General features: G+C 43.1%; 1 protein-coding gene across 1 annotated transcript in view; it reads left to right on the top strand.

The window, feature by feature from the left end:
* Positions 1 to 17,501, top strand: part of IQGAP1 (IQ motif containing GTPase activating protein 1) — a 105,641-nt gene that overhangs the window by 65,394 nt on the left and 22,746 nt on the right. The window contains exons 15-25 of the mRNA XM_010841070.1: positions 8,018 to 8,108; positions 8,410 to 8,577; positions 9,284 to 9,426; positions 12,421 to 12,591; positions 13,585 to 13,668; positions 13,774 to 13,845; positions 13,942 to 14,011; positions 14,403 to 14,611; positions 15,682 to 15,837; positions 16,075 to 16,238; positions 17,408 to 17,501. Coding sequence (XP_010839372.1) covers positions 8,018 to 8,108; positions 8,410 to 8,577; positions 9,284 to 9,426; positions 12,421 to 12,591; positions 13,585 to 13,668; positions 13,774 to 13,845; positions 13,942 to 14,011; positions 14,403 to 14,611; positions 15,682 to 15,837; positions 16,075 to 16,238; positions 17,408 to 17,501 — 1,422 coding nt within the window. The remainder of the gene's footprint in view (positions 1 to 8,017; positions 8,109 to 8,409; positions 8,578 to 9,283; positions 9,427 to 12,420; positions 12,592 to 13,584; positions 13,669 to 13,773; positions 13,846 to 13,941; positions 14,012 to 14,402; positions 14,612 to 15,681; positions 15,838 to 16,074; positions 16,239 to 17,407) is intronic.

The raw sequence follows: 17,501 nt of genomic DNA, 5'->3' as shown, positions 1-17,501 counted from the left end.
TGCTTTAAAATGTACAGTCCAGTGGTTTTTCGTTGTTCATAGACAATCAGTTTTACAGCATAACCAAAATCAATTTTGCAGCATTTTCATCACCCCAGAAAGAAACCTAGGGGACTTCCCTGGTGGTCCAGTGACTGAAACTGTAAACTCCCAGTGCAGGGGGTCCAGGTTCAATCCCTGTTCAGGGAACTAGGTCCCACATGCTGTGACTAAAAGATCCTGTATGCCGCAAATAAGACCCAGCAAAGCCAAATAAATAAACAAGTATTGTTTTAAAAAAGAAAGAAACTTGGTACCCATCAGTACCAAGTGGTTTCCCTGCCATCTCTTCAGCTCTAGGTACCCATCCGTCTACTTTCTGTCTGTGGATTTGTCAGTTCTGGACATTTCGTATAAATGGAATCATCAGTACAAGCTGTGGTCCTTTGTGACTGGCTTCCTTCACTTACCTTGGTTTATCCAAACTGTAGCATACATTAGTGTTTTCTTTTTATTGTTGAACAATATTCCGTTGTATGGCTGCACCACATTTTATTTATCTATTCATGAGCTGATGAGCATGTTTCCACTTTGTGGCTATTAGGGATAATGCTGATATGAATATGTTTTCCAAAGTAACTGTCACACAGACAGTTTTAGAAAGTTTGTTTTGCCTCTTAGCCAGTTTGTTGAGGAGATGGATGAGATTTACACCTGTTTTAGTCCTCTTGATGAGTAGGAAGTCGCCATGTGTTTAGTAGGCCCTCAGTTGTTTGTTCTGTGATTAAAGTGTAATGACCACCTGTTTGTCTGAATTGTGGTTCATCTCCTTTTAAATTCTTCCAACAACAGTTGAATAAGGACCTCCTCAACAGTTGTGCCGAGACCTGCAACTCTGAAGATCCCTGCCATGAGGTTCTTCCAGCAGGCAGAAGAGCTAAAAGAATTTCTTTATTCAGGAGATCAGATTCTTTCTGGAAAGTGAGAAGTAGTGAAACAGACCAGGGCTTTTGTATAATTGGAGCTTTTGTACACTGACACCCTTGTGGGTTCTGTAAGTTTGGGCTGTGGGGTAGGAGTTGTAGATAAAATTTTTTTTTAAGAGGCAGAAATCAACTGTGGTATTAGTCCAGTGCCTAGATTTTATTTTAAAAATTTATGTGTTTATTTAGGCTGCATTGGTCTTTGTTGTTGTGCATAGGCTTTCTCTAGTTGTAGAGAGTGGGGGCTACTCTAGTTGCAGTGTGAGGCCTTTTTATTGCAGTAGTTTCTCTTCTTGTGGAGTGTGGGCTTTAGGGTGTGTGGGCTTCAGTAGTTGTGGCACATAGGCTTTTGGTGCCCCTTGGCATGTAGGATCTTCCCAGACCAGGAATTGAACTGGTGTCCCTGCATTGGCAGGCAGATTCTCAACCACTGACCCACCAGGGAAGCCCCATAATATAATGTGGATATATCTTTGATTCTCTTGTCATGAGAGTACTTGATATTAAAGTGTCCTAAATGTATACATGTAGCAAGTACCAGGTTCCTTTTAAGAGGGTCATTATTATGCATGTCAGTTGATCCTGTGCTGTGGGTTGAATCACAACTCCCAGGAAATTTTGTAGCCAGGAAATTGAGACAGAGACATTAGCTGGTTTTAGTTACTCTGGTGAGAAACAGTTGGCCATAGGAAGCCATAAATGGAGGTCTGTCTGTGACACCAGTTTGGTTGGATCAGAGCTTCCCAAACTCGACTGATCACTAGAAACCTTGAAAGGTCATTTTTAAAATACAGATTCCTGAGCTTTAACTCTGTTTCTGTAATTCAGAATCTCTAGTGTGGGGCCTGGCTGCTATGATTCTGCACAGGCAAGTGGTGGTCATGTTGTCTTTTGCTGCCTTATTAGTCCAGAAGGAGTGGACTTTGAAAGAATGAACTAAGTCGGGTCCATGTCTAAAAAAGGAAAGAAGACTGAGGATATAAGTTGTACCTGCTCTCATCATGTGATGGGCCTCACTGCTCCTTTTGTTTGGGTCGTGGGAGTTAAACTTTTAGAGGATGTGACTAGAATTTGAAGCATTTCCTTTTGCTGTGGAATAACTTTCCAGAGTCCATCAAAGGCAGAGGAATAGGGAGAATTAGAGGAAAATTTACTTACACTGCCAGGCTCAGTTGGGTACACTGTAGTTTAGATATAATTGTCTTTTTTTTAAGCTTCAGCTCAGCTTTTAAGTTCCTCTTGGGAGTAGTTTTAAAAATAGCCATCTGAGTTCCCAATTTAGCAAGTGAAAGAGCTTGATTTAAATTTGGTCTGTTTTTCTTGTATTATCTCTGTGTCTGGTTTTGGTATCAGAGTAATAAAGGCCTCATAGAATGAATTGAGTAGTGTTCCATCCTCTTTTATGTTTTAGAAAAGTTTGTAAAGGATCAGTGTTAGTTCTTTAAACATTTGGTAGAATTCACCAGTGAAGTCATATGGTCCTGAATTTTTGGTTTGGTTTTATTTTTGTAGGATATGTTTTGATTTTTTTTTTAAACTGATTTTTATCTCTATATTTGGTATAGATCTGTTCAGATTTTCTTCAAGTAAAATGCCTCTTTTTCCTTCACTTTGCCTTTAGGGAATTCCATTATGCATATATCTTCCCTTTACTCAAATCTGCTGAATCCCTCTAGTAAATATTTCAGTCATTGTATTTTTCAACTCCATAATTTAATCTGTTTCTTTAATATATTTATGTGTGTGTGCATGTGTTTGTGATATTCTCTATTTGGTGAGGCATCGTTCTCATTTCCTTGCGTTATTGGAACATACTTTAGATTGCTGACTTAGGTTTTTGTCTACTATGCTGTCTGCTTTATTTTTTTTTCTCTCTGGACTGTGCTGTCTTGTTTTTTTACATATCTTGTAATTTTTGGCTGAAAGTTAGACATTTTAATAATATAATAGAGAAGGTTTGGAAATCAGATCCTACCCCTCCTTGGGCTTTATTGCCAGTTCATTTCTGTTGCTGTTTGCCTAGTGCTTTTCAGTCCTTTCAAGTCTGTATTCTTTGTCATGCGTGTCCACCGAAGTCTCTGCTTGGCTAGCTAGTGGTCAGCTAACGATTAGACAGAAATTCCCTTGAATGGCTAGAACCAGCAACGCTTCCAGCCTTTGCTGAGGGGCTTTGTGTGTTGGGGCCTGCCTTCAGCACTCAGCTAGGCAGTTCACAATTTTCCTTTAACCTTCACTTCATGCTTGCCCAGAGCCTCAGGGTCAGCCAGTGTCAGAGCTTACAGTCTTATCAGGTCTTTTTTGAGCATGTGCAAAGCCTACACATGCACTGTCATCGTCTAGATCCCCATCCCAGGAATTTGTCAGAGCTTTTCAAAGCTGTCCCTGGACATCTCATTCTCTAGCTTTTCCTTTGGAGTTTTTTTTTTTTCTGTGCACTGAAGCTTGTGGGATCTTAGTTCCCCGATCAGGGATTGAACTCCAGGAATTGAACTCTCCCTTGGCAGTGAGAGCATGGAGTCTTAACCACTGGACCGTTGGGGAAGTCCGTGCTTTTAAGCTCTTCTGTTAGCCTATTTTTGCCTAAGTGTTTATCCACTGCCTCAGACATCTCTGATGTGAAGCAGTTACTACCTCTTACTGTTTTAGATGGATACTCCAGAAAGGCTGTTTGCACTGGGCACGCTCTGAGTCAGGTCAAATAAAGAGAACCTAGCTGTGGTCTTCCAGGGAACTCCCTAATGTGTCAACTAATGCCAGTTCTCTGGGAATAGATAGATCTGAAGGAGGAAGGTGTGTACAGGGTGGGAGCCAAGTGGGTGGGCAGAGCACAAAAAGGGAATAAAGCCATTTAAAGCGCCACAAACCTCACTCTCTTACAGAGAGTCACCTGTTCTTGATAAACTCTCTCTGACTGCTGGAAGCCTTTGGTTAATTTCTGGAGTTTTAAAAAAGTTAATTCTGATGATTTTTGCCAGTGTTTTTGTTGCTTTTATGTAGAAGGGATATTCGGAGGTCCTGCCTCCACTGTTTTCACCAAGTCACTTCTCTCTTCATTTAAATTTAGTGCCTTGGGAATACTTGCTAAAAGTAGATTACTGGTCATTGGGTTAGTATTGTTCGAATGCCAAGGCATGGTATTAGTGACGCCTAAAGCTCAGCTTCTGTGTACAGCAGTGCCAAATCAAATCTCAGAGATAGAGTTTTGAGTGAAGTAGAAAAGACTAGCTTTATTACTTGGCCGGGCAAAGTGGGACACAGCAAACTCCTGCCTTGAAAAGCTACATGTCCCCACTTGGGGAAGACAGTAAGAAGTTTTATAGACTGATGGATGGGTAGCGAGGTAAGGAAGAGTCAGCGTCATCAACCTTTAGATCCAATTAGTCTGGGGTCTACATGCTTGTGGGCAGAATACCAAACTCAGGGAAGGTCACAGAGGCTGAATGAAAGCTGTTTCCTGTAATCAAAGAAATGGGAGACAGAAAGACCTTGTGCCCAGGAACCCCACAGGGCCCTGCCTCAGTGTCATTAGGGGTTCTCAAGGAACTCATAATTGTAAATATGAATAATGTTTAAGTCTTCTCCTCACCCACCCCACAGTCTGTGTGTACACAGGCATGCATACATGCGTGTAGCTGAAAACCAGCAGGTGTGCACTGACACGGCTGGACCAGTTGTTGGAATATTGGATACTTTTGTTTGGTACACTGCTCCTGTCCCAAACCTCCCAAGTGTGTGGCACCCCCAGTTCTAGCTCTTTCCCTGAGCATTTACTGTGAGCAACTAGAAGATCGATACCTAAACCATCAAGGCTCCATTTTGATTGGTCAGCAATTGTGTTAATGAATGTTTTATAGATTCATGTATGTGTGTTTCATGTGTATATGGTATGTATGATACTTTAATGTATATCTATATGTATATATAGCATGGTTAATGTACGTGATGAGTGCTAAGATATTACATTTATATTACACATCTATGTGTCTACACATTTATGAATATTTTAGAAATCATGACACATGCATCCATGCCACATAAAACAAGAGAGACTTTTAAGGAGGTTTTAAGGGGTGAGAAGTGCCCTTTGTGGGCTTCCCTGGTAGCTCATCTGGTGAAGAATCCGGATCAGGAAGATCTGCTGGAGAAGGGATAGGCTACCCACTCCAGTAATCTTGGGCTTCCCTGGAGGCTCAGACAGTAAAGAATTCACCTGCAATGTGGGAGACCTGGGTTCAATCCCTGAGTTGGAAAGATCCCCTGGAGAAGGGACTCTACCCTCTCCAGTATTTTTGCCTGGAGAATTCCATGGAAAGAGACTTTCACAGTACCCTTTGCAAATGTCTGTGCTTTCCATATATATACATACGTATGGTAACTGTTCTTTCTTTTGTCTGTCTTCCCTTTCCTTTCCCTGTATCTTGTGGCTTCTCCACCTCTTTTACCTCCAATCACCGCCCACTCCTTGGATTCTTATTTCTGATCCCTGGCTCTTTACCTCTTCTAAAATGCAGTGTGCTTCACAGTGTAGTCAGAGATGTCAGGGGATGTTATTTCGGTATATTTTATATGGCGTTTTCACATTAAATCTGTTTCATCTTAATATCCTCCACAATATCTCATCAGGTTTTTAACTCTCTAGAGTGGTTTGAGTTAATCCTTAGGGCAAACTCTCACAGGAGGATGTTGAGTTTTGTCATCTGATTTGATCTAATTGGAGCAGTGAGGTCCTCTTCTTGCCTTACACTGGGATGATGGTGTATGTCATCTGTCTTGCCTCCTTCAGTCAAAGGATGTTTCAATCTCATTTCCCCCTGACCCACCTGAGACACGGATCCAGTCTTTTTTTTTTCCTTTCACACCACAGCTCTGTCACTTGTTTCTTAGGAATGTATGAAATGTGTGTATGTATGAAAATGCTTGTTTTATTCCTCCTGCTTTAGTCTGCATGGGACAAAGATGACAGAACTCTGGATGGTCAGAATTTCTTTTTCTTAATACTTATTTATTTATTCAGCTGCACCAGGTCTTTGCTGCGGCACAGGGGACCTTCGATCTTCGTCTTTGATCTTAGTTGCAGCATGTGAGATGTAGTTCCCTGACCAGGAGCTGATTGAACCTAGGCCCCCTGCATTGGGAGCATGGAATCTTAGCCCCTAGACCAGCAGGGAAATCCCCTGGATGGTCAGAATTCTTGATAAGCTGCACCTTTCTCCAGATGCAAGGAAGGCTGAGCCAAACCTCCCAGCTTTGCTTACAGGAGATTCTGTGCAGAGATAGCTCATGTATGATTAGCCTATAAGTGAACCTCTAAATGACCTGATTCTGTGGAAGCACCCATTTTTAGGGTGCAAGGATGTTTACGCCACTTCTCTCAGAGACTATACCTTCAGCAGTCTAGCTCATGACTTCTCAGTATAAGTTGTCACTGACTCAGTATATTATCTCATATTGAAACTATTACTTAGCATTGCCAGTATTTATTCACAGGACTCTTGAGAGTTGTGTGTGGCCATTTTCTATTTTGAGTAACAGAAACTGACCAGTGGTAGAGAACGGCTGAGTTCTGCAGCTGTTAGGCAACTTGCTCTTGTGTTCTGTTTATTGGAGTCCTCTTTTCCTTTACTGAGACTGTGAGCTTCTTACATTGGGACAATGCCTATGATTGTAAGCCCAGCACTTAACATAATTTAAAGTGGTCTTTCTTTCTAAAACTTTGCATTTGAGCGAAATCTTTACTTTGGATTTCAGGTGGCTTCCTTTGGCCTCACCCTGTCACCAAGGCACTTTGTGGGGATTTGTGACTTCTTGGCTTGGCTGAGTGAAATATTGTGTCTCTCCCCAATAACACAGGAGGAAAGCCAAGCCTCCTCTAAGATTTTGTAGTTTCTTCAACTACTGGGCGTGCTGAAGACAGTGAAACTTCCCATTTTTTCCCAAAGCCAAGACCCTGCTTCATCTGACAACACAGTTAAAGTAACTGACCCCAACCGTCTCCTTGGTGCTTTGGCAAACTATATTTATATCAAGCAGTCTAAAAGGATTTTTTGAGCTACTATTTATCCCAGCTGCTGTTAGCTCAAGCCTCAGGAGTAGTTACTCTTGGTAGGTCTGCCAAGGTTGTCTCAAACACAACTCTCCCAGCCTGGTCACTTTGAAACCCGAGGTGCCTTGCCTAAAAGGAGAAAAAGACTCCATTTCTGTCTCACCCTTGTCCCTAGTATTCAACTCAAACTACACTGTGGGCTGGAGAAACTCTTGTTGGCCACAATGAGTAAACTAATCACCATTTATTATGTTTCTGTGTGAAGATGTGTCTCTAAGTTTGCAACAACTGATTTAACTTCCAAGTTTTAGAATATAAGCTGATGATAAGCTTAAATTCCCCATAGTGATTCCTAGCTTTGCAATAGTCTTGATAGTCTTAAAAATAGTGGTCGTAGAGAATGTATTGTTGTTGTTTAGTTGGTAAGTCATGTCTGACTCTTTGCAACCACATGGACTGTAGCCCACCAGGCTTCTCTGTCCATGGGATTTCCTAGGCAAGAATACTGGAGTGGGGTGCCATTTCCTTCTCCAGGGGATATTCTTGGATCAGGGATCGAACCTGTGTTTCCTGAATCGGCAGGAGGATTCTTTACCACTGAGCCACCAGGGAAGCCCAAAAAATACGTAGAGAATATTTACTCCCTCTGAATATTGCTGGCAAAGAAGGCTTTTTTAAAAAATGTACTGCGTATTCATATGCATGCCGTGGTCCTTGTCAGTGTTTAAGTCCCTGGGTCTCTTCCCAGTTTGGACCTTTTGCCCCTTCTAGCTGCTCTCATCCTCCTGAATGACTGGAATTTCTCTTCCTATGTCCATCGCTTACATTTGAGGTATTTCTCGTGTAACCCTTTTACCAGTTTTTGATGCTGGCTTCTTCCAGTTGATTATTCCACATGTCTTGTATATTTGAAACCTCTTCCTCCGTTTCTCATTGAGTGTCAGAAGCCACCATCATGGCATGTACCCTGATTTCATGCCTCTAATACTGTTTTGCTCTTAATGGTTTATAGGAAACCCAGGATGAGTCAGCTGTGTTATGGTTGGATGAAATTCAAGGTGGAATCTGGCAGTCCAACAAAGACACCCAAGAAGCACAGAGATGTATGTATCGGTTTGTTTTATTTCTGTTCTGATTAAGTGGGGAGTGGCAAGGTGTTCCATAGCTCAGTACTCAGCTTGACCAAGATAAAGGGCTGGGGATTCTCTGATTGCCTAGTGGTTAGGATTTGGCGCTTTCACCGTGGAGGCCCAGGCTCTATCCCTGAACGGGGAACTATCCCACTGGCCCGGTGGTATGGCCAAAATTAAAAAAAAAAAGAATAGTTGTAGGTGGAACAGTATGCTAGTATGCAAATCTAGATGCTTTCTAAACTATTTCAGTAACAGTTCTCTCCTGGGGTAGTTGCCTTAGGAATCTTTGCCATCAATGAAGCAGTGGAGAAAGGCGATGTTGGCAAAACACTCAGCGCCCTTCGTTCCCCGGACGTCGGCTTGTATGGCGTCATCCCCGAATGTGGTGAAACTTACCAGAGTGACCTTGCTGAAGCCAAGAAGAAAAAACTGGCAGCAGGTGAGTTATGGGTAAATCAGTCTGTGTCAGTAAGTAAGAGCTTAGAAATGTCATGGAACAGAGGAAGAGGAAAGGGCCAAGCTATAGGGAAAGGCACTGTATACAGTACGGGGCTTACTGCACAAGGAGATAATATTCTCGTGTTTAAAAGTAACTCTTTTTTCCCCTTGAGTATGGCTAATGTTAACAAGGTCAATTTTCTGAAAATGTTTCTTTCATAGGATATAGTTCTGATTACCTAAGCTTATAAGATACTTAAAAGTAGTTCATCTGCAGAAAGGGGGGAATAAAGATAAGATATTTTATCCCATTTTATGCCTCCCTCCCTTTTTTTTTTTTGAAAATCAACTAGAGAGACTGAATGGTTGCAAGTCTTTTATGAGAATAGTTTTCTGACGCACATGGTCTTACTCCAGTGTAGGCTTTGAAAGGAACAGAGGTAGACGAGGTCAGTTTGCCCACGTGGACTTCATAGGGGTTTTCTTTTTATAGTGTGGACATGAATGAGCTAAATGAGACATTACAGAGCCATAATTTAAGAGGCACTTAGGACCCCTGTTTACCCTCACAGACCCGAGGGGCAGGTTTTGGGAACGGTCTCCATTTAGGTTGTTCAGCCTGATCAGAGTGATCCTATAGGATTAGACATGTGGCTGTGGGGAGTGTGGCTCTGAGTTGCTCTGATCTTTCCTTTATTTCATGTCAGGAGATAACAACAGCAAGTGGGTGAAGCACTGGGTGAAAGGTGGATATCATTATTACCACAATCTGGAGACCCAGGAGGGAGGATGGGACGAGCCCTCAGACTTTGTGCAGAATTCCATGCAACTTTCTCGGGAGGAGATCCAGGTAGGTCACATTTCTTCACAAAAGAAGAAACTGAGAGACAGTACCTGTAGTTTAGAGGTTAGAGGTTATACTACTTAGGAAGAACAAGGGTGTGTGGTCAGAAGCCCTAGACTAAAAGTAAGGCTACAGGAAAGATCCTGCTGTACAGCACAGGGAACTCTGCTCAATGTGATGTGGCAGCCTGGATGGGAGGGGAGTTTGGGGAGAATGGATACATGTATATGTATGGCTGAGTCACTTTGCCGTTCACCTGAAACTGTCACAACATTGTTAATTGGCTATAGTCCAATATAAAATAAAAAGGGTTTAAAAATAAATAATAAATTAAAAAAAATAAAATTAAGGCTATATAACTAATTTGGAATAATTTTTTTCTAGTACGAGTCCCTCAGATCTAAATTAGTAGAATATCTGGATTATAGAATTAGATCAGATAAATTGTGTGCTTTTTTTTTTTTTTAAGAAAACTTGGATGGTCCAGCAAAAAAGAAAAATGAAAAGTTGTTCTGACACCTCATTAAATACAACTACTCTTAATCTTTCCCAATTTACATATTTAATCTCTTTTCTGACTGTCTACAAACTCCAAACTTTACTTATTAGAATATAGCCTGCACTTTCACATAAAGTTAGCATTTTTTTATCGCAGCTTTCAAAGCACATCTTTACCATCCCCTATGTCTTTGCTGATGCTGTTCATTCTTTTTAGAATTTCTTCATTCATTTGACACTTTCTGAACACCTCCTATCTTCCTACATGTACCAGATATTCTTCTGCGCATTAGAGGTATAATCATAAACAAAACAAAGTCCCTGCTGTGAGATGTCCCTCCCCTGCCATCTACATCTGTCAAAATTCTGGCTGTCCAGGCACACCCATCTCAAGAGTCACCTCTTCTGTGTAACATAGATCAGTGCTCTCCAGAACTTAACATGTGTGTGTGAATCACCTGGGGATCCTAGTGACGTGAAGACTGACTCTGTGGGTCTGACATGAGGCCTGAAATCTACATTTCTGACCAGCTCCCACGTGATACTGGTGCTGCTGGTTCAAGGATACAGTTTTAAATACCACCTACAGACATAATCATGTCTCCCTTGTCTTTGAAAAAAAAAAAAGACAAAAATTTTAATCCTCTAGAGCTCTCCTGATTCAGTCTTGCCTGTAGGTTCATACTCTGTTCTTACTAAATGCCTTTGTTTGTCCGTCCTTCATGAATTCATTTTCCATTACCATTCACGTCTTAGCTCATGGCTATCCAGCTCTTACTTTAGTAAACCTCCTGCTTTAGAATGCATCAGTGGCCTTTTAATTGCCAAGTTCAGCGAGGAGCTGTGCTCTCATCATAGGTGGCCTCTCAGTGTGTTCGCTTCTTTAAACCCTCGACTCTTTCGGCTTCTACAGTGCTCTTCTCTTCTGGTTCTACTTCCGAGTGTCCCTTCTTAACCTCCCTCTCCTTTCGTTTCCTCTGACTCCACTTGTGTTATATCTGGGTTCCATCAGCCCCCTTCTCTTCCTCTATAGTCTCCCTCAGTCATCTCATTCAAGCCGGTAGCCCCAACTTTCGCCTGTGTGCTTGCAAAGCTCAGTCTTGGTCCTTCAGACTTGCTGCCTGCCACCTCCTCACCACCAGGTGTGCCTTTGCGTCTGCAGTCTAGAAGTCCAGCAGACACCTCAGCACAGTTTGACAGGAACATCAGGGCTGGAATAGTACATAAGGGTGTATTTTTTTTTCCTCACATACAGTAATTCTGGAGTTGAGCATCCAGGGAAGGTGTGGTGGCTCCACAATCAGGTCTGTCCCAAGGTCCTCTGTCTTCCTGCTCTGCCATTCTCAAGGTCACCTTGTCCTCCAGAAGGAAGGCAGGCAGGCAGTAGGAAGACGGGGAGGAGAGCAGACAGGCCTGTTGCCAGCTGTCTGTCTCTCTTAAAGAGCTTTCCTTCCCAAAGATCTTACCAAGCTGCTCTGCTTGCATCCCATGGACTGTCCCTAGGTCATATAGTCTTTTTGTTTCTGTTTATTTGGGTTTTTTTTTTTTTTTTGGCTGCACTGCATGTCATGTGGGATCTTAATTCCCTGACCAGGGACCAAACCCATCCCCCTGCAGTGGAAGCACAGAATCCTAACCATGGGACTACCAGGGAGGTCCTCATGTAGTCTTTTAACTGTACACATTGTGGCCCGGAGGCGGGGGAGATAGCTCTGACATCAAAGATAAGAAGAGACTATGGCTATCAGGTGGGTTTGCAGGTGTTCTCAGTAACCATTCTCAGCACTCCTGCCCTCACCCAGCGTGATCCAGGGCTGCTCTCACTTGGATCATATGCCACCAGGATTCTAATTCACCCGCTCACGCTAATCTATCAGCTACTCAACTAACCATGCTGCTTTTCTAAAAACACATCTGATGGTTTTATTCCTCTTTGAAGGTTTGCTGGTTCTCCGGAGCTGGTAGTAACAGTCCAAACATACTAGACTGCTTCTCCAGACTGTCTGTAGTCTGTCCACTCCCCCACAGGGCCCTCCTCTGTGGCGTTCCAGGTGCTCCAGGCCTTGGTGGCACCTGTCTCTCTGTCTTCTTGTCAGTATGACCCCAGATCAGCAAGCACATTTCCTGGGATGGTCAGCATTAGGTAGGTGAGTGAGTAAAGGAAATGATATGAGGTCAAAGAAGGTCACATTTTTTACTCTTTACCAGGGGATGTGAGGGCAACTTGGCCTTGAAAAATAGACCTGAAGTCTTCATTCCTGTTTCTTGGCTAAAGGTATAGGGACTTCCCTAGTGGCTCAGTGGTAAAGAACCCACTTGCCAATGCAGGAGGCATGGTTTTGATCCCTGGTCCAGGAAGATCCCACATGCCATGAGGTCACTAAGCCTGTGCACCGCAACTATAGCCTTGGCAAGCTGTGAGCATTAGTGTGTGCACTGCAGATGACACCATGTTAAAACTCTGTATGTGTATGTCTTCTCACATGACTGATATGTTTTCAGAGTTCCATCTCTGGGGTAACGGCTGCGTATAACCGGGAACAGCTTTGGCTGGCCAACGAAGGCTTGATCACCAAGCTTCAGGCTTGCTGCCGGGGGTACTTAGTCCGACAGGAGTTCCGATCCAGGATGAATTTCCTGAAGAAACAGATCCCGGCCATCACCTGCATTCAGGTATTTCAGAGCCTTCTATGTGCAGACGGCAAGGGGGCTTCCAGAGCAAGACTGATGAACAGTCAGCACCTGCAGTTGAGTGTCTGAGTGTGAACAGCACCTACAGTCGAGTGTCTGAGTGTGATGAACAGTCATCACCTGTAGTCGAGTGTCTGAGTGTAATGAACAGTCAGCACCTACAGTTGAGTGTCTGAGTGTGGTGAACAGTCAGTACCTACAGTCAAGTGTCTGAGTCTGATGAATAGTCAGCACCTACAGTCAAGTGTCTGGGTGTGATGAATAGTCAGAGCCTATAGTCGAGTGTCTGGGTGTGATGGACAGTCAGAATCTACAGTCAAGTGTCTGGGTTTGATGAACAGTCAGAGCCTACAGTCGAGTGTCTGGGTGTGATGAACAGTCAGTGTCTATGATCGACTGTCTGAGTGGGATTTTGGCTTCTGACCATCCCTTTCTCTACTGCCACATAATCAGCGTGTGCTTAATGGTATTCAGTGGCAGTTGTCCAGCTCAGTGGCAGTTCTTCTCGGCACCTCACCGTCTCCTAAGACTATTCCTTTACGTGAGATTTGAATATGGAGAGAAGCAACTCTGATTTTGCTTCAGTGATAGGGAAGCTCGGAAAGAATTCTGGGTTAGGAGTTACGACTCCAGCACTGTCAGGTGGCTGCGAGCCTCTTCTCTGAGTTTGTGTCCTCCTCTGTAAATGTGGATGCTAATGTTTATCTTACCTTCCTCACCAATTGGTTGTGAGGAGCCAGTGTCAGCATCTGTGTGGATGCCCTTTGAAAAGTGCCCAGCGCTGTGCTCACCTCCAACAGGTGGAAGTTGGCCAGGTGCTCTCCTGGTGGAGGTGCAGCCCAGTCTCTCCTTCCCCTATCACAGGTGGGCGTGGTCCTTTTTAAAGCTGTATCACGAATTGGTCTTGGGGGAGATTTTTTTAACTTCCTCTGACCCTTGGGAAATGACACGTATTCTGTAACATTTGGATTTCAGTCTCAGTGGAGAGGATACAAGCAGAAGAAGGCATACCAAGACCGCTTGGCTTACCTGCGCTCCCACAAAGATGAAGTTATAAAGGTATGTATCCCGGGCGGGGTTTCTCGTCAGCATGGCACGCAAGCGTGACATGTGTGGAGATGAAGGGCTCTTCTCATTTCTGGGACCCCCTCTCCTTCTCCACAGATCCAGTCTCTGGCAAGGATGCACCAAGCTAGAAAGCGCTATAGAGAACGCCTGCAGTATTTCCGAGATCATGTGAGTACCCCTGGGAGAGAAGCACCCATAGAATCGATTTTGCTGTGTTTGCAGTGGACAGATGAATTGAAAAATATCTTCTTTTGTGTCCCTTAGATAAATGACATTATCAAAATCCAGGCTTTTATCCGGGCAAACAAAGCTCGTGATGACTACAAGACTCTCAGTGAGTAACTGTGGCTCAGCAGAGAAGAGTTGAGGCAGTGGCTGAGAGCCATCGGGTTCTGGGTATTCTCCACGGATCTCTTTTCTTGTCCTGCAGGCAAGGCTTGGGGGGCAGGGTGCTGCTTGTGACTGAAGCTCCTTTGCTAACCCAGGGCTTGGTGTCTTGCTGCTTGCCGTATCTGCCTTCCACATAACAACACAGCAATAGCATGACCAGGAAGATTGCACTTGGTGGTTGTCTCTGCACATCTCAAAAATAAACGAATGTCTTACGTGTGAATAGAGCTGCTTTTGTTTTCTTTTTAAAATATAAGACAATGTTGATGCTTTCCAAGACACAGAACTTCTTCTGAATGCCATTCCTCATCTGACGCATGCTTTCTCTCTGTCAGTCAACGCCGAGGATCCGCCTATGATTGTGGTCCGGAAATTCGTCCACCTGCTCGACCAAAGTGACCAGGATTTTCAGGAGGAGCTCGATCTTATGAAGATGCGGGAAGAGGTTATTACCCTTATCCGTTCTAACCAGCAGCTGGAGAATGACCTCAATCTCATGGATATCAAAATCGGACTGCTGGTGAAAAATAAAATTACATTGCAGGTATGGTCCAGTGCCAGCCAGGGCCTTGGGGCACTGTCCTGCTTGACACGTCTGCCTCCCCCCTTTACGCCTTACAGGGCTGGCTTTCTTCTCAGTGAATGCTGTACGTTTTCTTTTATGTTATATAAGAAATGAAATTATTTGATCATATAGCTTTACACAGAGAAGTCTTATCCATCCAGTGGCTAAGACTGTGCTTGCAGTGCAGTGGGCCGGGGTTCCATCCCGGGTCAGGGAAGTAGATCCCACATGGCACAACTACAAGTCTGCTTGCCACAGCTAAGACCTGGGCAGCCAAATAAGTATTTTTTAAAAATAGAAAAGCATAGATAAAAATCATCCCATAATTCTACTGCTCTAACAATCATTTTGTATCCTACATTTTTATTTAATATAGAGGATAAGATACATTTTATATGATATCATCACAAATTTTTTAATGGCAGTGTAATAGTTGATCAGGAAGTAGTCTGAGTCACGTCTTTTTCCAGACTGTTTGGCATTTTCAACTTTTTTATTACAGAATAATACTGCAGTTAATGTTTCAGTGTATGTAGCTTTTATTGTATATAAGACTTTGTAAGGTAGACTCCTAGAAGCTGGTTTCCTGAATCAATGGACATTTTTAGGATTAGGTTCTTTATAAGTAGATTTGAGTAGGAATAGATTTGATTGATACTGAAAATAGGATTCAATGTAGTGATTCCAAGGGCTTACCAGGTGTCTTAGTGGTAAAGAATCAGCCTGCCAAGCAGGAGATGGGAGTTCGATTCCTGGGTTGGGAAGATCCCCTGGAGGAGGGCGTGTCAACCCAGTCCAGTATTCTTGCCTGGAGAATCCCATGGACAGAGGAGCCTGGTGGGCTGCAGTCCATGGGGTCACAAAGAGTCAAACACGACTGAGTGACTAAAACAGCAACAGCAGATGGAAGTGATTCTAAGATATGTAATGGGATCTGCCAGTGCAGTAGACCTTCATGAAAGTTTTTAGGTGCTAAAAACCTGTCCGTAATGCCCAGAGTTGCATCTTTGAAAGCGTTTTGATTTATGTATATATTTGTTTGTTTACAGGATGTGGTTTCCCACAGTAAAAAACTTACCAAAAAAAATAAGGAACAGTTGTCTGATATGATGATGCTAAATAAACAGAAGGGAGGTCTGAAGGCTTTGAGCAAGGAGAAGAGAGAGAAATTGGAAGCGTATCAACACTTATTTTATTTACTGCAGGTGAGTGGCTCCTGGAATCAGTACTGTAAAATTTAGTTAACTTTTTTCTCAAGAAAACCTTATGCATGGATCTCTGTGGAAGTCTTTCTGATTTCCACTGAGGGGTGAGCAAAGGGCTTGTCTTATTTTTCTTTTATTATTCAGGTACATCCTGATCCTTCAAGCTGAAAAGTCTTGAATATTTGTGCCAGCCTTCACGTTACATGGAAATCACTTATCCCTTGGTTTATGTTTCAGACCAACCCCACCTACCTGGCGAAGCTGATCTTTCAGATGCCCCAGAACAAGTCCACCAAGTTCATGGACTCTGTGATCTTCACTCTCTACAACTATGCCTCCAATCAGCGTGAGGAGTACCTGCTCCTGCGGCTCTTCAAGACAGCCCTGCAGGAGGAGATCAAGTAGGGACAGATTTCTGCAGGGCTGGGAACCCTTCCACTCCATCACAGATGCTACCAGTTAGAGATTCAGGCCAGATGCTACCAGTTAGAGATTGAGGCCTGTCTGTGCCTTTTCTCCACACTGTGATATGTGTGAAATACTTTAAAGAAGCATCTGTTTTTTATATAACATAATAATATATAGTATAGAACTTCCCTGGTGGCTCAGCTATAAAGAACCACCTCCCAACGCAGGAGATGTGGGTTCTATCCTTGGATCTTTCTGATCCAAGGATAGAACTGCAGAAGGAAATGGCAGTCCGCTCCAGTATTCTTGCCTGGGAAATCCCATGGACGGAGGAGCCTGATGGGCTACAATCGATAGGGTTGCAAAGACTCGGACACGACTTAGGGATTAAACCACAACAGCAATATATGTTATACACTAATGCAAGCTAATTATACTAAAAGTACTGATTAATTACATGTGTACCACATATATGTGTATATATATGTGGTATACATGTAATTAATTGGTCTTCCCTGGGGGCTCAGATGGTAAAGATTCTGCCTGCAATGTGGGAGACCTGGGTTTGATCCCTGGGTCGTGAAGATCCTCTGGAGAAAGGAATGGCAACCCACTCCAGTATTCTTACCTGGAAAATCCCATGGACAGAGAAGCCTGTTGGGCTACAGACCGTGGGATCACAAGAGTTAGACATGACTGAGCCATTAACAGTTTCACTTTCACTTTTTCATGCTATGTGTACTACACCCAATATAAACTAATCATGTATACACAAGATAAAACTAATATGCTAATGAACTGATATAAACACTAATATAAAGTGTTGCTGTTTCTGGGGAGATGATAGAATAAGACATTTTATTTGCCAGTAATTTTAGAAACATTCTGTATTAAGATAGAATTGTTAAAAAACTGATCCAAACAGGAAACTTTCCCATCTTTAGCTAATAAGAGACCCGATCATGTTCCCATGATAAGAGTTTGCAGCAGCAGGCAGGTTCTGTATTCAGATGAGAATCGGGAAAGTTTCTAGAGAAAGCATGTACCCACCTCTTTCCAGCTACTTCTGTTTTTAAGGAGATGGAGTCTTTAAGTAGGAAGGATCTGAAAGTTGGTAGATTCGTGATTAGTTTGAATTGAACTTGTTTCTTGTGTTTTACAGGTCGAAAGTAGATCAGATTCAAGAGATTGTGACAGGAAATCCAACAGTTATTAAGATGGTTGTGAGTTTCAACCGTGGCGCCCGGGGCCAGAAC

The sequence above is a fragment of the Bison bison genome, unplaced genomic scaffold, assembly GCF_000754665.1.
Source record: "Bison bison bison isolate TAMUID 2011002044 unplaced genomic scaffold, Bison_UMD1.0 scf7180017864155, whole genome shotgun sequence".
Taxonomy (NCBI): domain Eukaryota; kingdom Metazoa; phylum Chordata; class Mammalia; order Artiodactyla; family Bovidae; genus Bison; species Bison bison.
This window is presented reverse-complemented; position numbering and strand designations above follow the sequence as displayed.